We start from the raw sequence: 22,756 nt of genomic DNA, 5'->3' as shown, positions 1-22,756 counted from the left end.
CACCCAGCATCTCAGAAAACGTGACAGGACCCTCCCCGTCACTAAAAGCTTCGCAGACTCTCCCTGTCTTGGTCTGAGGCCTTAGCAGGTGAATCTAAGGAGAGGGCGGTGAACCCCACCTCTGGCGGCTGCGGAGGGGACCGACTGGACGTTGAAGGGATGGAGGCCGCGGGTCCCACCCACCGCCGTCCTGAGTCAGGCGTCTCCTCTGCGTCCTGGATCCGCGGCGCCTGGGCGCCCGGGTATCCAGCGGGGCCAGGACTCGCCCAGCCTAGTTCGCACGGAGAGGCCGAGGGCGGCCGGGGTGGCGGCCCCGCCCCGGGAGAGGCGTGCCGGGCCGGGCGTATTTGAGGCGCAGAGCCGGCCGCCGCCCCGGCAGGACCACACCGCCTCTGCCCGAGCCTCCCCCGCGACGCGCGAGCCAGTGCAGAGGCGTCGGGTAAGTGGCGGGGGCGCCGGGACGGGAGTGCACACCCGCCTGCTGCAAGGCCAGGGCGCCCGGGCGCTGCTCGGTGCGCGGCCCCCTTTGCCGGGCTGGGCGGGAGCCGGAGATCGGGGCTTGGCTTCCCCGGGGAACCGCGCGTTCTGGGCCCAGGTTCCTTGGCTTCGAGCCCTCAAAAGAGGAGTCTGAGACTCGAGGAAAGTTAGCAACGACTTAAAAAAACTCACCTTCATTTCTTCGCGATGGACGGGTGTGTCACCCTCTTTGGCGACTGGGAGGCTCAGCCCGGGCTTCGCGCCCCGCGCCCCAGGTGGCCGGTGGTGAGTGGTGGGCGCGCGCGCATCCTCCCAGCTGCCTGCTTCAGCTGGGCGGGAGGAACCAGGTGCCCCTGCCTCCGTCCACGGTGGAGACTGCCCCCGCACTCTGTGGGCGGTTCCTCGCCTCTTAGCTTGGCTGTGGGATGGGGATGTGTTCTGCTACAGGTCAACAGTCCGAGGCTGCAGCCGCTCTCTGCATGCTGACCTCGCAGAAAATGGTGCTGCCCCAAGGCTGAGTGGGCATGTGCCTGGCTTGGCAAAGACCGCACACCCTCAGTTTTTGCAAATCCCAGTCCAGATTTGAGCATTAACGATCTCAGACCTGTGCTGGGGACGTGTGGGGTGTGGCAGAATTGAATGTTGGTCCGAGTGTGCAGAGCCCTAGTTGAGGTGGGGAGGGGTTGCTTTTAAAACATGTTTGGGAATATATTCTAAATTGTGAGTTGCTCATATCAAAGCACAAACATGCCTGCTCTTTGAAGAGTAGGAGCTCTGGGACACTGGGGTTGAGGTTTTGCCTTAGGCTTCATGCCCTGCCCTTAGCGATCCTGATTTCAGATACCTGGAATATTTGTAAAGTGACTCCTGGGAGTTGGGTTGCTGGACAATGAGGACGGTTTGACTTCAGTGACCCTGTCTGTTTCTAGGATTCTGGAAAAGGAATGGAAGAGAGGCTCATTTTGTTCTGCAGAAAACGGTGGCAATAAGAATTGACCACTTGGCACAGAGCATGAGAAAAAATTTTCACCAACTTCCAAAATTCTGATTCACTTGCCCCAAGTTTACAAAGTTGATCTTTCATGCTAGGAAATTGTGTTTCCATAAAAGTTCAGTAATAAAATTCATTGTCCCACAAGAATGTCCTTTTTAGACATTGTCTTTGAATCCCTAGAGTCGTGTCATCCATCCCTTTGATGACTGTGCCTCACCCTTAATCTATGGGAAATTGGAGCTGCCTAAATTAATCATGTGGGGGGCTTTTGCTTAAAATCAGCATTCTCTCCATATTCTGGGGAGAAGTTTGATGACGGGTCTTGAATGTTTTGAGCTTAGAAATATTAGGTGGATGCCTCACCAAGTTACATAAGAAGCAGAAGAGGAGGAGCACTGTTTGATAGATTGACCCCAGCTCATTTTTTAAAATGTAGTAGGCTAGTCTCGCTCTGTTGACAGGTCTTTAGTCAATGATACTTTGCTATGCTACAAATACACAGAAGAGCTTTATAAAAAGACTTTTTACTTATTGCTGCTGCTGCTAAGTCGCTTCAGTCATGTCCGACTCTGTGCAACCCCATAGACCGCAGCCCACCAGGCTCCCCCGTCCCTGGGATTCTCCAGGCAAGAACACTGGAGTGGGGTGCCATTGCCTTCTCCATTACTTATTGCTAGTGAGTTCAAAAGGCCGTTATTGGTCTCACCTATGACTTAGATACTGTTTGCCTAGAACTCTCTTCAGTCAGACTCTAAATGTTATCCCTAGTAGAGATCTATGTTCATATAATAAAATTTGAGGTGCTTATGTTACCTAAAATACCAGTGGGCTTGTAAACTTCTTGTACCTGAGACTCATGGTAACTGATCAAAAACTTAGCCTCTCTTTCCTGTTAGTTTGGGACAGAGGCTTCTGCTGAGGACAGCTAGTTAACATTTTGTGTCTGGTGCCTGAAAGAATTCTTCTCATTAAATTCTGAGTGGTAAGCCTGCCAGGGCAGTAATTCCAGTTTGCCGCTGACTAAGTATCATGTGTTCTCTCTTGACTGATATTCAGCTTTTCCATATGGGGAAAAAAAAAAAATCAGTAACTGAGAGGTACAAAGTAACTTTAACTTCCTTATGGCTGAGGAACTGTGATGAAAAAGAAATCCTAGGAAAGGACCAGTTTCCTTTATCCTAACTAGCATCTCTGAATTTGGCTTTGCAAATAAGCATTTTTGAAGCCTTGTTTCATGTTTCAGTAAGACCAGAAAGTAGCCCGCCTCTCCTGTGTTCTTTGGAGAGGAGTGTGGGCAGTGCTTGGGGTTCTGAGGAAATAGTTTATGATCTACTTCCTTTACAGCTTTTATAAAAGTTGGGGCCCTTTGTGGGCAGAAATTTCAGAAGTCCTCCTGGGAATCCAGGCAACTGAATTAATTGCTACATGGGTCTAGAATAACATAGTACAGTGGATAGCAACTCTTTATTAAAGGGCAAAGCTGCAATTAACAGCAGATTAAAAGTGGTCTGCATTCTGACTCATGTTTAAATTCCTTGTTCCAAAGTGATACTGAACTAATTCCTGTAGGTTTTTCCAAATGTGACGATTCAGATAGTATTTTTTAAATGTTTTTGCCTTTGATGTGGTGTTTCTTATCTGACTTCAAAATTCTCTGATTCTGGGAATGCCAGAGTTCACATACCTATAGTATCTGTACAGTGGGAAGTTTTTTTTTCCCCCTTTTCTTTTTAACATTTGATTGTCTCTTTATATAGGCTACTCATCTAAAAAGAAAGAAAATTTCCAGGCAAGTAGGAAGATGTTTATCCAAATAGATTTTTTAAAATTATTTTTTGGTTCTCCTTTTACGTTCTAAGGTTGCTAACCTTGATTTAAAAAGAACATTGGTTAGAAACCTTTCCATCAGAGCGCTGATGGTTGGGAGTTGATATAATCAAAACAATGCATACCCAACTTTTAGGAAAGCAAGCTTTATCAGTTTAAATGTGGTTATAATTAGCAAAGTGACTGTGCAGAATGGCATCCTTATATTCAGTATCACTGCACGCTGCATGAGTCACCCAGCTAGTTTCTGACAAAAACGTGATCTCTTTTTTTGTTTACAATTTCAGCATGTTTATGCAGTTCCAAATGAGTAAGCCAGAGGATTAATTTCTAAATGAAGTAACTAATACTTCCAAAGGACTATACTTTAAAATGTCAAAGTGTGAGGTTTGCTACTAGTATAAAATCAGTCAGACTTAGGAGTCAGGGCGTTTGGACTCAGGTCCCTGCCTGCCAATGACAGAATGACTCTGGGCCACCATGTTAACTCTCTGAGACTCAGTTTCCTCACCTCTGAAGTAAGGATGTTAACTTTTCCCTGTCAATCTCATAAGATTATTATCAGAATCAAAATAAGAAAGGTGTGTGAAAGTGCTTTATAAACTGAAAACATCACACAGATACGGGGTGTCATTGTTCTAATGGGCTTCTCATGTGTCAGAGCACAATCCAAACCGTCCCCCTTGGTGTTACCTGAAACACAGCGGAAACAGAGTGGGGTCTGCTTGGCTTCTCCAGTTGTTTTGGTCTAGTTGGAAAATGGGGCTTCCCAGGTGGCTCAGATGGTAAAGGATCTGCCTGCAATACAGGAGACCCAGGTTCAATCCCTGGGTCAAAAAACCCGCTGGAGAGGGAGACCGCAACCCACTCCACTCCAATCCAAAATAAACTGAATATGTTTGAACAGAGACTTGGAAAAGAATAAATGTTACATTTTGGGCTAGCTGTCTTCGCATGAGTTTCTGGTTGTGATCAGCCTTTAAACATATCTAAGTTTAACTGGATTTATATTAATAAGATGGGCTTCCCTGGTGGCTCAGCCTGTAATGTGGGAGACCTGCGTTTGATCCCTGGGTTGGGAAGATCCCCTGGAGGAGCGAGTGGCAACCCACTCCAGTATTCTTGCCTGGAGAATCCCCATGGACAGAAGAGCCTGGTGGGCTACAGTCCATGGGGTCGCAAAGAGTAGGACATGACTGAGCAACTAAGCACACATATTAATGACACTTTATGAGGCCAGAGGTACAGCTTTAACTAGTTTTAACAACTGAAACTGCCTTTCTGTTTTTTATTGACCTGAATGGGTACTTTTATCTGAGGATACATATCCTCATTAACTCAGGCCAGTGGTTCTCAAACCAGACACAATTTTGCCATCCTCTTGCTTCCCCAGGGTTATTTCGAAACATCTTGAGACATTCTAGGTTATCACAGTGCAGGCGTGGGGGGAGGGGGTTTGCCGCTGTCGTCTTGTGTGTTGAAGCCGGGGATGCACATGATGCATAGAAGAGCCCGTCCCTGCGAAGTATCCCACCTGAAATGTCAGTGATGCTGAGGTCAGGGATAAGCTCCAGCACAATGGGGATATTTAAAAGAAGTCAAAACACTTAAAAAGTTATTGCTAAGTCATTGCTATGTTGCTCAGGAATGGAAGAGTTTGTGTAATCAAAAGAACTAAACTTTCTGCCTACTATGAAGTCCAAAATTGTTTCTTTCTGGCGTCCAAAGCTCTTGACTTAAGAAATATCCTTTCAAAGGACTTCACTGGCAGTCCAGTGGTTAAGACTCTGTGCTTCTACTGCAGGGGGTATGGGTTCCATCCCTGGTTGGGGAACTAAGATCCCACATGCCTCACGGCATAGCCAAAAAAAAAAAAAAAAAAGTCCTTTCTTTCCCTTTTCTGTAAGAACTCTTTACACTCTTTTAAAAATCTTTATTGAATTTGTTACAATATTATTTTATGTTTTGGTTTTTTGGCCACCAGGCATGTGGGATCTTAGTTCCCCAACCAGGGATCAGACCTGCTCCCCCTGTATTGGAAGCAGAAGCCTTAACCACGGGATGGCCAAGGAAGTCCCTATAACAACTCTTAAGTTCCCCCTGTGGTAGCAGCACACTTCTCTAGGCAGTGGCAGTCTTTTGGGGAAGGAAGTATAGAGGAGAACCAACTTTTGCGTTAAAGAGTCGAATATTATATACTAAACGCAGTGAAACAAGCCCTGGGAAAGTCACTGTGACTTCCCAATTAGATCACTTGCAGTTTCCAAGTTGGAAGATGGGCACAGTGATAACCTGAGTGTATCCAAATATGTTTGAGAATGTCCAGATTTAAAAAGAGATGTGCAAAAATAAAAAAATTAATAGAAGGTAATATTGAACTGTATTATAAGTAACAGCAGAGTAAGATAAAATATCTGGTGTATAAGTGAAGCATACATTAAGTTCTAGGAGGACTTTTTGTCTGCTTTTGTTTTACCAAAAAGTCTAGTATTTTGTATTTTTAGGACCTATCAAGTAGCCACCATTTAAGGGATCATTTCTTAGAATAATTGAATAACTTCAACAAGTAGGCACCTTACGGCTTCCCAGGTGGTGCTGGTGGTGAAGAACCCACCAGCCAGTGCAGGAGATGTAAGAGATGTGGGTTTGATCCCTGGGTCAGGAAGATCCCCTGCAGGAGGGCATGGCAACCCACTCGTTTTCTTGCCTAGAGAATCCTAAGGACAGAGGAGCCTGATGGGCTATGGTCCATAGGGTAGCAAAGAGTCCGACATGACTGAAGTGACTCAGCACACACATGTAGACAACTTAAGGAAAAAGATTCTGATTATTGAAGATCCAGGTAACTTTGACCATAGCACAGGTGATTCTGGGTGGAGAAAATAACCCAGGCCTGAGGAGTCCCAAGCTGCCCTCCTCTCCTCATCGCCAGAGCACCAGCTCCGGGAGCAAGTGTAGAACATCTTGTTTGTTGGGAACTGGCACTGAGGGAGGAGCCAGAGAAGCAGGAATGATGGACTCATGGCCACCCACTGAGGCAGCTTTGGGCAAGGCCAGCCCTCTTTGGTAGCATCCTACCCCAAAATATTTTCCTCCAAATTGTCTGACATTTTTTTTTTAAACCTTGGTTTGTTATACTGCCACATATTTTCATGTGGAATAACAAACACCTTTAAAAAAAAAAAACAGTACATCTTGTGCTCGCCTTTCTTCGCTATTGCTTCATATCCCCAGTCTCACCTTTCTTTCAATGTTTCGCTCAACACTGTCCCTGTTAGAAGTCTTCTTTCCAGTTGTGACTTCCTGTAGCACATATTCTGGCTCACAGCACCCATTACTTGTGACCCTTTCTGGCCTCTGGACCCTTTGATGATACATCTTAGCCAATTCCATCTTCAAACCCAGACCTGAGCCCGCCTATGGCCTGGCGCAGAACAGGCACACATTTGTGCAAATGAAGAAATAAGTGGGCAGTAGCAGCTATGTCTTGGGCACTGGGGTGGGTAAGGCAGAGACTGTCTTTCAAACACTAGGAGGAAGAACCAATGGCCTCCTTCTAAAACCCGGAAGAGGGTGTGGGGCTATTAGTGGGAACCTGAGGAGAGGTGGGCAAGATTCATTTGATGAACACTTTTTATGTGGTGGTGGAAAAAAAAAGCACAGGAAGGTAGGTGAAGGAGAACCAAAGACAAACCAGGACTGTTTACATTTGTTACCTAGGAAACGGCAGAGTACTGTACTTCCTGCTCTGCCACTTGCACTGTATAGCCTGTTACTTCCAGGATTCAGCCACAAAATAGTGTGATTAGAGTTCAGCTATGAGTTAAATAGGGCCTGGTGATTCAGGTGGAGACATTCACCCTTTGAGACATTTTTGTGGTTCCCCACCATTGATTTTGGCATATTTGGAGAATGGACTTGTTTGTGTTTAGAGAATGCCTGTACTTGACCTGTGCAATGAGCTGTTTGTGATGTTCATACAGAAACCAGTGAAATCTTTTAAGATCAAATGATAACCCCTGTTTTTTTTTCTCCTTTCAGGAAAATGGCAGACGGTTTTTCGGTAAGTGTTTTATGTCTGTTTTCCTACCTTAATATATATACATTCATGCAGGATGAGGGTTTTTTTGTTTGTTTTTTAACCACTCAAGTTTCCTGTTTAACTCTCCCACCATGTGGCTTCCTCTGGCCTCATCTATCCAATGAGGGCTTGTTAGGTGGAGTCTTGTTTTTGCAGCAACAGGTTTGGGAAGAAAGCCAGGCAGAGACAGGCCTCACTAACAGTAACCCTTTTACCAAAGGCCTAGGACAGAAGCTGATGGATTCTGCCGGTGGGAGCTGAGAAGCCAGCTGAGCAAAGGGCAGTGTGGTTCATTCTGAGCAACCAGACTTTTTTTAATCCTAAAGTGCCCTCAACTCCTTCTCCCTTCCCAAATGCTGGAGTAAGAAGCAGCCAAAACAAATTCCTATTAGTATGCTTATGTATTCCCAAATTTCCTAATGGACTGACACGTCACCTAGAGCCACGAGCTCTGCTCAGGTTTGTTTTCTAAATCCAGTTTGCTTTCCATCATCACAGAGCCCTCTGTTTCTCTCTCCCTCCCCCAGGCCACATGGGCTCCCTTCACAGCCTCACTGTGTTGCCCCTACACCAGATCTAGGGTTGTGTTCCCAATGCATCAAAGACAATCCTGGCAGATCATATTCGGTCAACGTAGAAGTCTTTACTGGACCTCTTCCATGTACCACCTGGCAGTGTGCTAAATACTGTATAAAACAGGCAGGGAGAAAGCAGTTTCTTCCTGGAGAGAAAGGACACAGTCCAACACTGGCACGGTCTCGCAGTCTGTAAAGAGCCGTCCCAAACGCTGCCTCACTTGTTTGTCACAACCATCATATGAAATAGATCATTATCCCCATTTTACAAGCAAATACACTAAGTCCGAAACAGGTGACATGATGGCTCTGAAATTCTGGAGCTCTTGATGGATAACACTGGATTTCTTGATGGATGGCACTGAATTTTAAACCAAACCTTCTGACTCCACATCGCAGGCTTCTCCCTGTGTACAAGGCAGCCTCTCTGGTACTAGCCTGGATGCCACCAAGTGGTAACTTACCTGGCGAACCCAAAGTGCAGTAGACATCCCGCAAAGCGAAGGCCAGCGCAACCAGGACCAGCTCGGTGGCAGGTTTTGCAGCCCAAGAGTATACTGAGTTTTGTGATTTTTTTTTTTTTTCATGTCAGTTAGAAAGTATGTGTTTTTACATAGAGAATGGCTAGCTCCTGACTTTTGCAAATTACAAAAAGGCAACCCTCAATGATCTGAGATGATGGGAGGCAAGAGTAAAGTGATAAAGCATGTATAATACCATAGTCAAATTTTAGTCTTAGGAACTCAAAACTAAAAGGTAGGAAAAATTTTATTGATATGAATTTCATATCTTCACCACATCCCTCTCGTTCTTAGATCACATATTCCTGAAAATTCTGTTGTGATTGTTTTTCATCCTATAATTTTTTTAATGTCTCTTTTTCCAGCTTAATGATGCCTTATCTGGGTCTGGAAAACCAAACCCCCAAGGTTGGCCTGGTTCATGGGGAAACCAGCCTGCTGGGGCAGGAGGCTACCCAGGAGCGGCCTATCCTGGGGCCTACCCTGGACAGGCCCCTCCTGGCCCCTACCCTGGACAAGGACCTCCTGGGGCCTACCCTGGACAGGGACCTCCTGGGGCCTACCCTGGACAGGGACCTCCTGGGGCCTACCCTGGCCCAACAGCACCTGCTTATCCTGGGCCAACTGCACCGAGTGCCTACCCCGGACCTGGGGCCTACCCACCTCCGGCACAGCCAAGTGCTCCTGGAGCCTACCCTGCTGCCGGTCCCTATGGCATCCCTTCCGGACCACTGGTAAGATGGAGTGAATCATTTAGTAAACTTCAACGTGATCAGGACCACGTTAATAAAGAACACGGCTGGGACTTCCCTAGCAGTCCAGTGGCTAAGACTCCGTGCTCCCAGTGCAGGGGGCCTGGGTTCGACCCCTGATCAGGGAACTGGATCCCACATGCCACAACTAAGACCCAGCACAGCCAAATAAATAAATATTAAAAAAAAAAAGAAAGAAGGAAAATGGTAATTGTCTGGAGCGGTAGTGTCATCAGGCTTCAGGAGACCTGAAGCTTGAAACTGACTGCTTAGAGCCATTTTGCAAGGACCAGGCACAGTGTATGTTGGTCCAGTAGAAAAATTCGTTTCCGGTGTTTAGTGTATGTACTGTTAGTTTAAAGAGAAGCTAATGTGTGTTTTGAAGGCATCTGTAAAGCAGCTTTAATATAAATCAAGATCATAGTAATGGCTGTTATTACTGATAAACACTGAATATATAACATGTGTCAGCTGTGTGCTTCGACATGGATGCTCTCATTCAACTCCATAAGCACCCTGTAAGATACTGTTATTATCGCCACTTTGCAAATAAGGAAATAGGGCAGGGTTATACAACCTTCCCATGGTCAGAGAGGGGAAATTTGGGGCAACCACAGTAATCTGGTTTTTAAAAACCTTCTAAAGATAATTTTGTGATCTAAGGATTGAATTTTCATTTATATTAAAATTCATTTTAATAAATGAATTCTAACCATAAAACCCAACTCTGGGGGCTCCAGACACATCTTGAAGCAGTCTAGCTATGAGAAAAGAGTTCAATAGCAGTGTGAGATCAGCCCCTTTCAAGAGTGTGATGGCACAGGGAGTATTTGCTCTGCTTACTGGTCAGCTTAGAGGAGAGCAGAGAGACAGCATTAGGCGCATGAGAGGTGATGTGCAGGACCTGGACCACATACAGGTAGTCAGTTGAGACAGGAATATGGAAATTCTGGAAGGAAGAGGCAGTGGGAAAGAGATTAAAGAGCAGGAACCCCAGAATCTAGTGGTTAAGTCTTGTTTTTGTTCAGTCGCTAAGTCGAGTCTGATTCTCGGTGACCCCATGGACTGCAGCACACCAGGCTTCCCTGTCCTTCCCTATCTCTTGGGGTTTTCTCAAACTCATGTTCATTGAGTTGTTGATGCCATCCAACCATCTCATCCCTTGTCACCCCCTTCTCCTCCTGCCGTCAATCTTTCCCAGCATCAGGGTCTTTTCTAATGAGTAAGCTCTTCACATCAGGTGGCCAAAGTACTGGAATGTCAGCTTCAGCATCAGTCCTTCCAATGAATATTCAGGGTTGATTTTCTTTAGGATTGACTGGTTTGGTCTCCTTGCTGTCCAAGGGACTCTCAAGAGTCTTCTCCAGCACCAAAAATTAAAAAGCATCAATTCTTTGGTGCTCAGCTTTCTTTATGGTCCAACTCTTACATTTGTATATGACTACTGTAAAAACCACAGCTTTGACTATACAGACCTTTGGAATCAAAGTGATGTCTCTGCTTTTTAATACACTGTCTAGGTTTGTCATAGCTTTTCTTCCAAAGAGCAAGGGTCTTCTGATTTTGTGACTGCAGTCACTATCTGCAGTGATTTTGGAGTCCAAGAAAATAAAATCTGCGTTTCCCACTTTTTCCTCATCTATTTGCCATGAAGTGATGGGACCAGATGCCATGATTTAGTTTTTTTGATTGTTGAGTTTTAGCCAGCTTTTTCACTCTCCTCTCTCATCCTTATCAAGAGGCTCTTTAGTTCCTCTTCACTCTCTGCCATTAGAGTGGTATCATCTATATATCTGAGCTTGTTGATATTTCGCCTAACAATCTTCATTCAGTCCAGCATTTCACATGATGTACTCTGTACAGAAGTTAAATAAGCAGGGTCACAATATGCAGCGTTGACATACTCCTCTTGCAATTTTGAACCAGTTCTTTTGCAATTTTGAACCAGTTCATTGTGTTGCTTCTTGACCTAAATGCAGATTGCTCAGAAGGCAGGTAAGGTAGCCTGGTATTCCCATCTCTTTAAGGATTTTCATTTGTTGCGATCCACAGTCAAAGGCTTTCACGTAGTCAAATGAAGCAGAAGTGGACATTTTTCTGGAATCCTCTTGCATTTTCTATGATTCACAGATGTTGGCAATTTGACTTCTTGTTCCTCTTTTCTAAATTCAGCTTATACATCTGGAAGTTCTTAGTTCACATACTGTTGAAGTCTAGCTTGAAGGATTTTGAGCATTTCCTTGCTAGCATGTGAAAAGAGTACAATTGTATGGTAGTTTGAACATTCTTTGGCATTACCTTTCTTTGGAATTGGGATGAAAATGTTCCTTTTCCAGTCCTGTGGTCATTGCTTACTTTTCCAAATTTTCTGACATATTGAGTACAGCACTTTAACAGTGGTGAAAAATCCACCTGCCAATTCAGGAGGCACGGGTTCGATCCCTGGGTGAGGAAGGTCCTCTGGAGAAGGAAATGGTAATCTACTCCAGTCTTCTTGCCTAGGAAATCCCATGGAGAGAGGAGCGTGACAGGTTACAGTCCATGGGGTCGTCAAAGAGTCAGACATGACCCCGTGACTAAACACCAACAACAAAGAGTCAAGAAACGACTCTGGCTTTTCAAGGCTGGACAAGGAGAATGCCAGCCAAGGGTCAGCCCAAACCAGGAACTCAGGAAGGGGATCAGATTGGGGAGAGGCAGGGGAGACCACTGCAGTTCACACTGGTTGGATTTGTGGCACCAATAGCAAAGCCAGATGGGAAGAAGCACAAGACTAAAACAGATCAGATCAGAGCTAGAGAGAAAAAGACTTGGGCAATGGTTGAACCCAGGGGGAAACAATCTTAAAGGAAAAACAGAAGAAGCCAAGATAGAGCAGTGGAAATATTTATAACACCTTGAACATAGACGGTCAGTAAATATTTGTCAAATGACTTGGGGAAGGTATTAACTGGAAAGTTCCCATTCGACAAACATTGAGTACCTGCCACCTTCAAAGCACCACACGGGGCGTGTGTGAATTAAACATCAGAGCACCTCAGAGGCCGGGAAGGTGCCACGGTGTTTGCCTGCAGGGAGCAGAGCTCCGGGATGAACATGTCATATGACAAGGATCTTAAGGGTGGCACAGAAATGATTGCAAGGTCTAGCTTAAGCCTTTCCAAAACACAGGCTCCATGGATGAGTTATAGATTAGGATGGTCCTTATCATGAGCGATACAGTCTCCAGAAGGGAACATATTGTCTTTGGCACTAATTAACTGATGGCCTTTTTCTTGATTGTTGTAGTTGTGTAGGGAGCCATTGCTCTTCAGGCCCTGGACAAGGTGGCCTGAGAGTCTGAAAAGATGGCTTAAAGTAGGGTTACATGTTATTCACATATATTAATAGTGGTTGAACTCTAGCAATGTCTTTTTCTTTCTTCCCTCAAGAAAACATGACTCTCTTTTTGGAGGGGGGTGGAGATTGGGTAGCTGCATGGCATGTGGGATCTTAGTTCACTGACTGGGGTGAACTAGGCTGAACTCACACCCCCTGCAGCAAAAGCATAGCATCTTAACCACTGGGCTGCCAGGAAAGTCCCCCAGAACATGACTCTTTATTGATATATACGCATTTTTTAATTCTCAGAATGTGCCTTATGACCTGCCTTTTCCTGGAGGAATCAGGCCTCGCATGCTGATAACAATCCTGGGTACAGTAAAGCCCAATGCGAACAGGTAAAGAGCAAAATTAGCAAGTCTAACATATTGATTGATTTTGGAATAAAGGGTGATCTGTAATCAATCTCACCAAGAGGACAAATCCCTTGCTAAGTCTTGGGTCAAAAAGAAAAAGATGCCTAGTTGATCTGAGAGCTTAAATATTATACCTCCTGTCCTCATATTGGTACAATCTCCCTGTAGCTGTGACGGTCATGATACACTCTCAGATTTGTGAGCTTGGTTGCCTTTTCCGTGTTCATACTATTGGCCTGGTCTACCGGTGATAAGTGACAAGGTGGGGAACCCCAGTGATCTGAATAGACACTATTTACTTAAAAGGTTTGAAAAAACTTTACAAGTTAAAGTTTTAACTTGACAAAGTAATTGGTCAAAATAAATCAGTCTTCACCATTGGTACTGCTTTGGTTGAGGTGAACTAGAAGGGGCTAAGATTTTGAGTTCACTTCAGAAAATCCATGCTGATTTACAGCTGCCTTGGGACACCAGACTCTGGTTATCACCACTGGTTATATTTACATATATCCTGAAGGTGTTCAGTATGTCTGTCCTTGAGGTTGGTGGTACCATTAAAGCTCCTACAGCCATTAATTAATCTGTTTCTGGGTCTTATAGACGATACACAAAAGGTAGAAATTCAAGCTGTGTACACTGCTGCTGCTGCTGCGTCACTTTAGTCGTGTCCGACTCTGTGTGACTCCAGAGATGGCAGCCCACCAGGCTCCTCTGTCCCTGGGATTCTCCAGGCAAGAACACTGGAGTGGATTGCCATTTCCTTCTCCAAGCTGTGTACACAGGTTTATTTAATTCTGTAAATAGCCTCTGTGAGTACCTGTCACTCTGATCCTGGTGAATCAGCGGGAGCAACCTCCTCTGTTACCAGGAGGTGGACAGGTTCTGATCGGATCATTTTACATTCAGCCAACCAGTTCACTCCACCTCCAGCCAGCCTCCTCTTGTTCTACGTGGTAGTCACTATCTTAAGCTAGCTCTTCCTTCCACACAGCCTAGACAGCTTCTCTCAGCACAGTACTTCCCTACACAGTCAAACTGGTCTCACAGCAAGTTACAAAACATATACTCAATATATCTTCTGCCTGTATCCTCATCCACCTTGCCTCCCAAAATAACACAGGACCCAGAGCCCTGATCCTGTGCAGGCAGCACTCATGATTAGGTAATATCGGCTCTCCTGAGGCAGCTGCTGTTAAGCAGACCACAATGCCATCTTTGCTTTACTTAGGACTATCACACTAGAAAGGTTGGGCTTCCCAGGTGGCTCAGTGGTAAAGAATCTGCCTGCCACACAGGAGACACGGGCTCTAATCCTGAGTCAGGAAGATCTCCTGGAGGAGGAAATGGCTACCTACTCCAGTATTCTTGCCTGGGAAATCCCATGGACAGAGGAGCCTGGCAGGCTACAGTCCATGGGGTCACAAAGAGTCTAACATGACTTATGAACTAAACCACCACCACCACCACTAGAAAGGTTAGAGACTGTGGTAGGTTAAAACCAATTTTGGTTGAAATGATTAGAGCGGTAGTAAACTGAGAAATGTATTGCTTTGAGCTGCAAAATCTATGTGAGGAATCGCATGAAAGAAGAAAAATCCTGGAAGTGGTAGAGATGACAATTACCTTTTCACTGCTGAGAAAGTACAAGCATTGCATATTAAGTCAAATACAAGTTCTACTGCCATTTGACTATATGGTTCTTTTTCTGTGAATTTAATCATTGATGGTTGTATGTATCTGTTACTGGGTGAATGAAAACACCCAAAGGATCATTGTTAATAGGTCTAGAATGCAGACCTTGCTTTAAAACAAGAGCTGCTTTTTTAACAGGACCAGCTGCTTCTGATATTAGTGCTCTGGGGAGCACACTTTTGAGAAACCGTGTGCAAAGGGTAGTGCTTTAACAGCCAGAGAACTTGCGTTTGTATTAACATCCAAGGAGAGAGATCAGGATAGAAAGTTTATCCAGCACTTCCATTAATTCCACTTCACATCACAGAATATTTAACACATTTATTATTATGACTTTACAACTCAGCAACAGGATACTGAACATTAACTATGTTATATCATTCTTACTGTTTTAGGACCAGGTTTTCCAGTTAACTATGAGGAAGCCAGGGATTTGATAGCACTTTATGTGACTGGTTTACTTTTAACAGGGATTGAAAGTAACCTGTCAGGGCAGGAAAGAGGTAGCCGTATTTCCATAATGTCAGGTATAAAGTGCCCTCAAAGTGGCCCCAAACCTCTGCAAGGAAACCTTGATCATGTTTATATGTAGAGATAGTAAAAAGGGAAATACAGGTAAATAGGATATAACCAAAGACAAGGCTAAAAACTCAGCACGTATTGTCTTGTTTACCCTAGGATACTGTGGTAGTATGTCGAATATAGTACTGCCCCTTATCTGAAGTTTTGCTTTCCACAGTCTCAGTTACCCAAGGTCAATCACAGTCTGAAAATATTAAATGGAAAATTCCAGAAACAAACAACTCATAAGTTTTAAGTTGCCAACATTGTACACAGCATGGTGAAATCTCATGCTGTCCAGCCCCATCCTGCCCAGGCTGTGAAACCATCCCTTTCTGCTGCATATCTGGTCTATTAGTTATCAGATCCACTGTCATGGTACCCCAGTGCTGTGTCCACATGGCCCTTATTTTACATAATAACGGCCCCGAAAGCAAGGGCAGTGATGCTGGCAATTCACATATGCCAAAGAGAAGCTGTAAAGGGCTCTCTTGAAGTGAAAAGGGGTCAGTACTCAATAAGGAAAGAAAACAATTATACACTGAGGTTGCTAAGATCTACAGTAAGTACAAATCCTTTGCCCATGAAATTGTGAGAAAGGAAAAAGAAACTCATGCTTTTTTTTTTTTTTTTGTCATATCTCAAACTGTAGAAATTATGACCCCAGTGCATAAATGTTTAATTCAGATGGGAAAGGTATTAAATGTATACAATATTTTGAGAGAGAGAGACCATGACTTTTGCAATATATTGCTATAGTTTTTCTATTTTATTAGTTGTTAATCTCTTACTGTACCTAGTTTATAAATTAAACTTTATAGGAAAAAGTATGTGTGTATAGTTGGACAGATAATTTGGTTCAATACTATTCGTGGTTTCAGCCATCCACTGTGGGTCTTGGAACACACATCCCACACATGAGGTAGAATTACTGGACTTGGCCCAGTGTACTTTCCAGTTTGAACCCATTCTATGGTTTATTTGCTTTCTGTTTAGAAAATTTTCCTGTACTTTATAAATGACTTGCTCTTTAGAAAAGTATATGTTCTTCACTTGATACAAATGTACAACTCGAATCATTTTACTAACTCTGACTTTTGACTTAAAACAGACTTGCTTTAGATTTCAAGAGAGGGAATGATGTCGCCTTCCACTTTAACCCACGCTTCAATGAGGACAACAGGAGAGTCATTGTTTGCAATTCAAAGCTGAATAATAACTGGGGAAAGGAAGAAAGACAAATGGTTTTCCCATTTGAAAGTGGTAAACCTTTCAAAGTAAGTTATTGCTATTATATGTTGATAATGTATATTTCTCATGGGGAATCAAGCTTAAACCACAACACACTGGAAATTAATTTTCATCAGTTGTCCTGGGACACCTAACTAGTACATCTGCTCCCCATCCCAGGGGAATGGTCTCAGAAATAGTGGCACATTCCTCAACTCCATTTAGGCACCTCACCATTGTCCCTGTTACCAGCCCTCTGAGTTTAGTCAACCCTAAACTGATTTTCTGGAAATGAGAAACATAGCATCTTTAATTTAAAAGGCAGAAAATCTCTCTTTTTTTGGCTGTAATGTGAGGCCTGTGGGGCAAATCTGCTCCCCCTGCAGTGGAAGCAAGGAGTCTTAACTACTTGCCAGGGAAGTCCCCTAAAAAGTCTTTATGATATAGTTGGGCTGAGATTTCATTCCTTAAAACTGCATGGTTAGCATGGCAATCAAAACTAAATTTTTTAAACTCTAAAATTAATTCATGCTTGTTTATGAAAAGAAAAATTTAGATTTTTTTTTTTTTTTACTAAAAAGTCCTCCATCCTTTACCCTTCTCCCATCCTCACAAAAGTTACAACTTGAGTTATCTTTCCAGTGTTTTCTTATGACAAGCAACACATTTTTTATTTTTAAGCATGGCTTCAACAAATATTAGGTCCACAATGTTGGGTTAGGGTTGACTATACAGTGGGCAATAAAACAGCTAGACCATCAGCTCCTCAGGGACAGGGACTAACAGGGTCTATATTCTACATTTGGTGGACATCTTTCCTTCTCAGAACATTGTCACCTAATAATACTTCATTGTTTAGATATGCAGTAATTCAACCAGTACCCTACTGATGAAAATTTGGAGTATGGAAATATTACAAACAGACAAAACCTGGAAAGCTTTATTTATTTTACTAAAATACTGTGATAACTATCCTAATACATCTTTGCTTCCTAGAAAAGTAATTTTATTCAAAATATATATATGTTTAAAATTAAGATGAAGATATTGCCAAAGTGCTGCTTCCAAAATGATGTTAGAATTAATGCATCCTCTAACTACTGGTAGATTATGTTTCTCTTACTCTTGCCAAAACTGGTTATTATCCATCTTCATAACATTCACTTCTCTAAACAGAGAATTCCTACTTTAGCATTTATTTTTAATTTTTCTTTCAGTGTTTGAGACCATACAAAAGCTTTAAGTTTTTATGTAGAGGAATGATTAATCTTTTCCTCTGTGGCTTCAATTATATATCCTTTTAACAATTTATCATTTTGTTCCATTTAAATCTTTGAATAATTTGGAATTTATTTTTTTCTGGAAAGTTAGCATTTCTGACTTTGATTAGTTCTACAAGTGATCAGAAAGATGAAATTTTAGACACCCTGAGGTTAGGCCAGACTGGTTTTAAAAGGAATGGGCATTTCTAACAGTTTTGTGTATGTGCCATTTCAGATACAAGTGCTGGTTGAACCTGACCATTTCAAGGTTGCAGTCAATGATGCTCACTTGTTGCAGTACAATCATCGGGTGAAAAATTTCGGGGAAATCAGCACGCTGGGAATTTCTGGTGACATAACTCTGACCAGTGCTTCGCACACTATGATATAATCTTAAATGGGCAGATACTTTTTTAAAGAAATGAATTTGAACGTAAACCTTACACATTTAAAAGGTTCATGTTGAGTGAAAAATTTTACCTTTATTGATCAATGTCCTTCTTGTAAATCACTGATTTAATAAATATTCTAAGAGTTACTTGTCTTTATATGTAATTTAATTGGGGCAATTTATTGTTGATAATACACAATGGACTTAAAGGAAAAAGAAATATGTGGCAGTGTTAATACTGCATTAGAGTCTCCCAGTTTCCAATATTTGAAACTATATTTTTAAAAAGAAATCAGGAGTAAATACTACCACAAAATTAACCTCTCTCTTCTAGAGTTTGGTAAAAACCAATAGATACTACAAAAAAAAAAAAACCATTCTCCTACTGTCTTACTTAAGGAAACATATTCAGGAAATAAGAAAAGCAAAGTTTACATACATATGACCTTTTGGACTTCTTGTAACTATTTTCTCTCTCTAAACTATACTTCACGGTTTCAAATCATTAATTTATACCAATATCGATCTTCCTATGGGTTCTTTTGGTTTTATGAAATCTCCAGATTTGTAGAAGGAAAAAAGTAGGTTTTTATTTGAAAATCCCATTGTCAATGCTCTATCAACCATGCCTTTCTAACATTCTTCATTACCAGGAGGGTCAAAGATTAATATAATTTCAAAACTAGGATATGCTCAGACCACTTCATTTTATAGAAAACCAAAACATTATTTGATCTGTTGCTGTTTCTACAGTACCATCTTCTCAACCATGATCTCCTGCAGAGATCAGAATGCAGGAGGTTTATGAGGGAGTATATGCCCTTTCTCTCAACAGCTGTGAAGACCAGAAAGTACACGACTGGGCAGAGAGAGAAGTGGAGCATCCACGCCTCAGTCTACCCTACAGGGACTCTGAGCTGGGATGATCCTTTAGCGTTGTTAACAGGGGGACAGGCCTTCATATTTTCACTTCATCCCATTTCTTTTTTCATTTTTGGAAAAGCTCTGGTTCTACCCAGTTTTCTTTCATTTTGTCTTTAAAGGTTTTCTTAATACCTCGTAAGTCTAGAATCCAGTAGCCCAAGGACACTCCATCTAGTTGTAGGGCATATTGATGGCTGCCTACCTGACTCATTCCCTGCTACCTAACAGTCCTGGTTTTACCCAGGTATAATCCCAGGTAAAACAGGGAATCCTGATTAAGTAAACCCCAAATGAGATGCAGATGGAGATGTGGCATTAGTTGGCCTAACCAAACTAAAGGGAAGGACATAGCTCTGAGTACCACTAGCAGCCATCTTATCACCCCAAAGGACCCAGCGTTAGAGATGCTGACACCAAGGACGCCAGAATGAACTGTGAACAGATGCTAGACCTTGATGCATCATTGAGCTGTTGACTGTAAAGTGCCTGAAATCACCATGACAACATTATAATAATGAACTTCCTTATTGTTAAGCCAATTGGAGTTCACTGCATTGTTACTTAACAGCCAAAAGTTTTCTAAGTGATTCAACAGTACATCTTATTAAACCTAAAAAAAAATCATGTTTACTGACTGATACTGTTTTATTCTCATCTACTTTATCAATGGCAACCCACTCCAGTATTCTTGCCTGGAAAATCTCATGGACAGAGGAGCCTGGCAGGCTTCAGTCCACAGGGTTGCAAAGAGTTAGACACAACTGAGCATGCACACACTGACTCTATCCTTGAGGGCAAATATTATCTTATTGTTATATTACATATTGCTTTGTATATGTTCTAAGTCTAGGGTTGCTCTGTACTCATCTCTTTTACATGTTCATGGCCCTGGACCCTTAGAAAACTCCCAACTTTGATAATACTGTCTTTTCTACAAGCCCAACACAACTTCCTCTAACAAAAGTGGATGTGCTTTTCCTTTCTTGTTTGGAAGGCCCTCATCTTAAAGAATTATCCATAAAGTTGCTGCTTGTTTGGTGAATACCTCCAACACTCACCTCATTTGCAAACAGAAATAACTGGCCCCAGGTCTGATGGCAAGCTTTCGCTACTATGAGTCATCTTAGTGCTCTGTTGTACTGATGGCCCTGTCTTCTGCAATCCTATAGTCAAGAGTTTTATAAAGGAGAAAGTATTTCAAATATACTGATTGATATCTAAAGAAACTCAACATACCCTGAAAATGCAATATGCAAGCTGTTCAATATCAACAAATTTAAGAGTTCAAATTAAGAATAAAGTATAAAAGAATGCAAATATTTGTCAAAGTTTAACATTATATTTCAATTAAACTGAAGAATGTTAGTAAGCTCTGAGTAGGTATACTTAACTTAAGCTTATACATTTTAAACAAGAGAGGCAAGGCACAGTACATTTTTATTCTGCATTGGTTAATATACAACATATCCCCACTTCCCTTGAGAAATAGTATCATATCTAAAATACACTTTGATGAACACTGAATATTAAAATATTACACAATCATTCCTCAGAATCCTGAGGCGGGTGGCTGGACTGATCCCAGGATCACCCCCTCTCCTCACACACACACAGATACCAAAATTCAAGGATGCTTACATCTCTTAACAGCAGGCCCTCAGTATCCACAGGTTCTGCATCCACCTAAGGAGGGCCAACAGTCTACAAGTGGCTTGAACAGCAGTGAACACAAACACTCTTCAACTTTTCAATATTCTAAGAACATAGCACTGATAACATGAAGAAAAATGTCTGGATTTATTTTTAAATTTAAAATTCTTCTGGTTGTTCTCCACTGAGAGGCCTCAGAGGTGAAAAGGAAATCAGGTTACCACCAAAGGAAATGTGTCTGGTCTGTTCTTGATGTCTTCTCTCCACCTGAATGAATGTATTACTGTAGTTTAGGCCTGGCTAGAGAAGAAATTCAGAGAAGCCACTAAAGTAAGTATCAAGAGTTTTACCAAGTGAGTGTTCAATCTTTCAAATTAGTAGTGGATTAATTAATAATATAAATGACATTTTTTGTACACAATGATAAAATTCGTAGTAACATAATGTTATGCTTCCCCCTATGGATCTAATTTCAAAATATAGTTTTTTTTTTAATTGAAAAGTATATTAGGAATATATACCTGATATATGGAACCTAAAAAAATAGTACTGATGAACCTATTTGCAAGGCAGGAACAGAGATGCAGACATAGACAACAGACTTCTGGATACAGTGGAGGAAGGAGAGGGTGGGACAAATTGAGAAGTACTGAAACACAGATTATCATATATAAAACAGCTCGCTAGTGGGAAGTTGCTGCATAACCCAGGGAGCTCAACCTGGTGTTCTGTGACAACCTGGAGGGGTGGGATGTGGTGGGAGGTGAGGGGGAGATTCAAGAAGGAAAGGACATACGTATACTTATGGCTGATTCATGCTTTTGTGTGGCAGAAACCAACACAACATTGGAAAGCAATTATCCTCCAGTTAAAAATAAAGTAAAAAAAATAAAAATTTTTAAAAAGGAATACATGCCTTAAAAGGTGACAGACTTCAGTAACATATGCAGGATGAATAAAACTGAGGCCACTTATGCAGATTCCACACATCCTAGTCCACATCATTGTAATTAACAGATCTTTTACTGGTGTGATCCTGCCAGGATCCTTCTCTTTGTTCTCCCTCAAGCCCTACTTCAGGTTTAAATTATGCACAGAGCTGGTAATAATGTGAGTCTAAAGGTATACCTATTAAAAAAAATCCTAGAATATAAATCCTAATATTTATGGGAATGGAAAATAACTCACATGGAGACTAAGTTATAAGATACTAAGATTTATCAACAAGAAAATGTATAACTGTGAAGCAATTTTAATTATATTACTAATAATATATCAAAAACAGAATGCTATGATTAACTTCTAGACTTATTTATAATATCATATATTATCAGAACCAATCATTTAGAGTTGAGAACTGGGGACGAGATTAAATCAGGGTTCTATAAACTGGCCTCATGCTGAAATCCCTGTCCGCCGAGGTGTCAGCCTCTGAGTAAAGAAGGCTGAAACCAAGAATGAACAGCGCATGTCACAGGAACCATTCTGCTCCTGAGATGCAGCGAGCCCAGAGGCTGAATATGGAGAAGTCAGCTTTGAAAGATAATAAAAGTCAACATAGTCAGAGGTCCTTAAGGAATTTGTGGCTTAAGAAAGCCAAGCATTTGTCAGGCTTTGTGAGACTAACAAAAATTGTTGCTTTATCATTTGCCTTAATGAATTTTTTATATTTTGAGATTGAAGATTAGCAAAAAAAGCCCATTCCCTGACTCATTTTAACAATTGTTCCTGGAAAATTTCAAGGTAAGGCTGTAAACCAGAGTTGCTGACCCTGGCTACATAAATTGCCTGGTGAACATCCAAAACCAGATCACTGAAATAAAAATATCCGGGAGTAGGGCTGAAAACCAGCGCTGCAGACACTCAGTAGGCAAGGGAGACTCTTCCATTTATGTCCTACTGTTCGGTGCCAGCATCCGGGAATAGGAATCAGTTTCTCTGCCCGAAGAGAAGCTTCCAGTTAATAAGGGAAATAGATTCCTGAAAGCATCGTATGTTTTACGAATGCAATAGTTTATTCATATTAAACTCTCAAAAAGAGATTAAATGTGTGTACTGCATGTACTGTATGCCTTTGTCTAC

General features: G+C 42.2%; 2 protein-coding genes across 5 annotated transcripts in view; one reads left to right on the top strand and one right to left on the bottom strand.

Moving 5' to 3' along the window:
• The first annotated feature begins 327 nt into the window (after window positions 1–327).
• On the top strand, window positions 328–18,247 carry LGALS3 (galectin 3). The gene is made up of 6 exons (XM_070377799.1): window positions 328–439; window positions 7,340–7,361; window positions 8,841–9,209; window positions 12,858–12,946; window positions 16,329–16,494; window positions 17,945–18,247. The coding sequence occupies exons 2-6, from the start codon at window positions 7,344–7,346 to the stop codon at window positions 18,098–18,100; spliced, it is 798 nt and encodes a 265-aa protein (XP_070233900.1). The 5' UTR covers window positions 328–439; window positions 7,340–7,343; the 3' UTR covers window positions 18,101–18,247.
• Window positions 18,248–18,392: 145 nt separating this feature from the next.
• Window positions 18,393–22,756, bottom strand: part of DLGAP5 (DLG associated protein 5) — a 47,588-nt gene continuing 43,224 nt past the window's right edge. For 3 of the 4 annotated variants that reach the window (XM_005905046.3, XM_070377797.1, XM_070377798.1), the window contains one exon: window positions 18,393–20,974. In XM_005905046.3, coding sequence (XP_005905108.2) covers window positions 20,834–20,974 — 141 coding nt within the window. In that variant the 3' untranslated portion in view covers window positions 18,393–20,833. The remainder of the gene's footprint in view (window positions 20,975–22,756) is intronic. The other variant, XM_070377796.1, reaches the window with a different exon arrangement.

The sequence above is a fragment of the Bos mutus genome, chromosome 10, assembly GCF_027580195.1.
Source record: "Bos mutus isolate GX-2022 chromosome 10, NWIPB_WYAK_1.1, whole genome shotgun sequence".
NCBI classification, from domain to species: Eukaryota; Metazoa; Chordata; class Mammalia; order Artiodactyla; family Bovidae; genus Bos; species Bos mutus.
This window is presented reverse-complemented; position numbering and strand designations above follow the sequence as displayed.

What these genes read in the sequence shown, in the direction of transcription:
- LGALS3 (XM_070377799.1), top strand. An exon ending in GTAAAGCCCAATGCGAACAG is followed by an intron (nt 12,947 to 16,328) that starts GTAAAGAGCAAA and finishes GACTTAAAACAG; the next exon opens with ACTTGCTTTAGATTTCAAGA. An exon ending in AAAGTGGTAAACCTTTCAAA is followed by an intron (nt 16,495 to 17,944) that starts GTAAGTTATTGC and finishes GTGCCATTTCAG; the next exon opens with ATACAAGTGCTGGTTGAACC.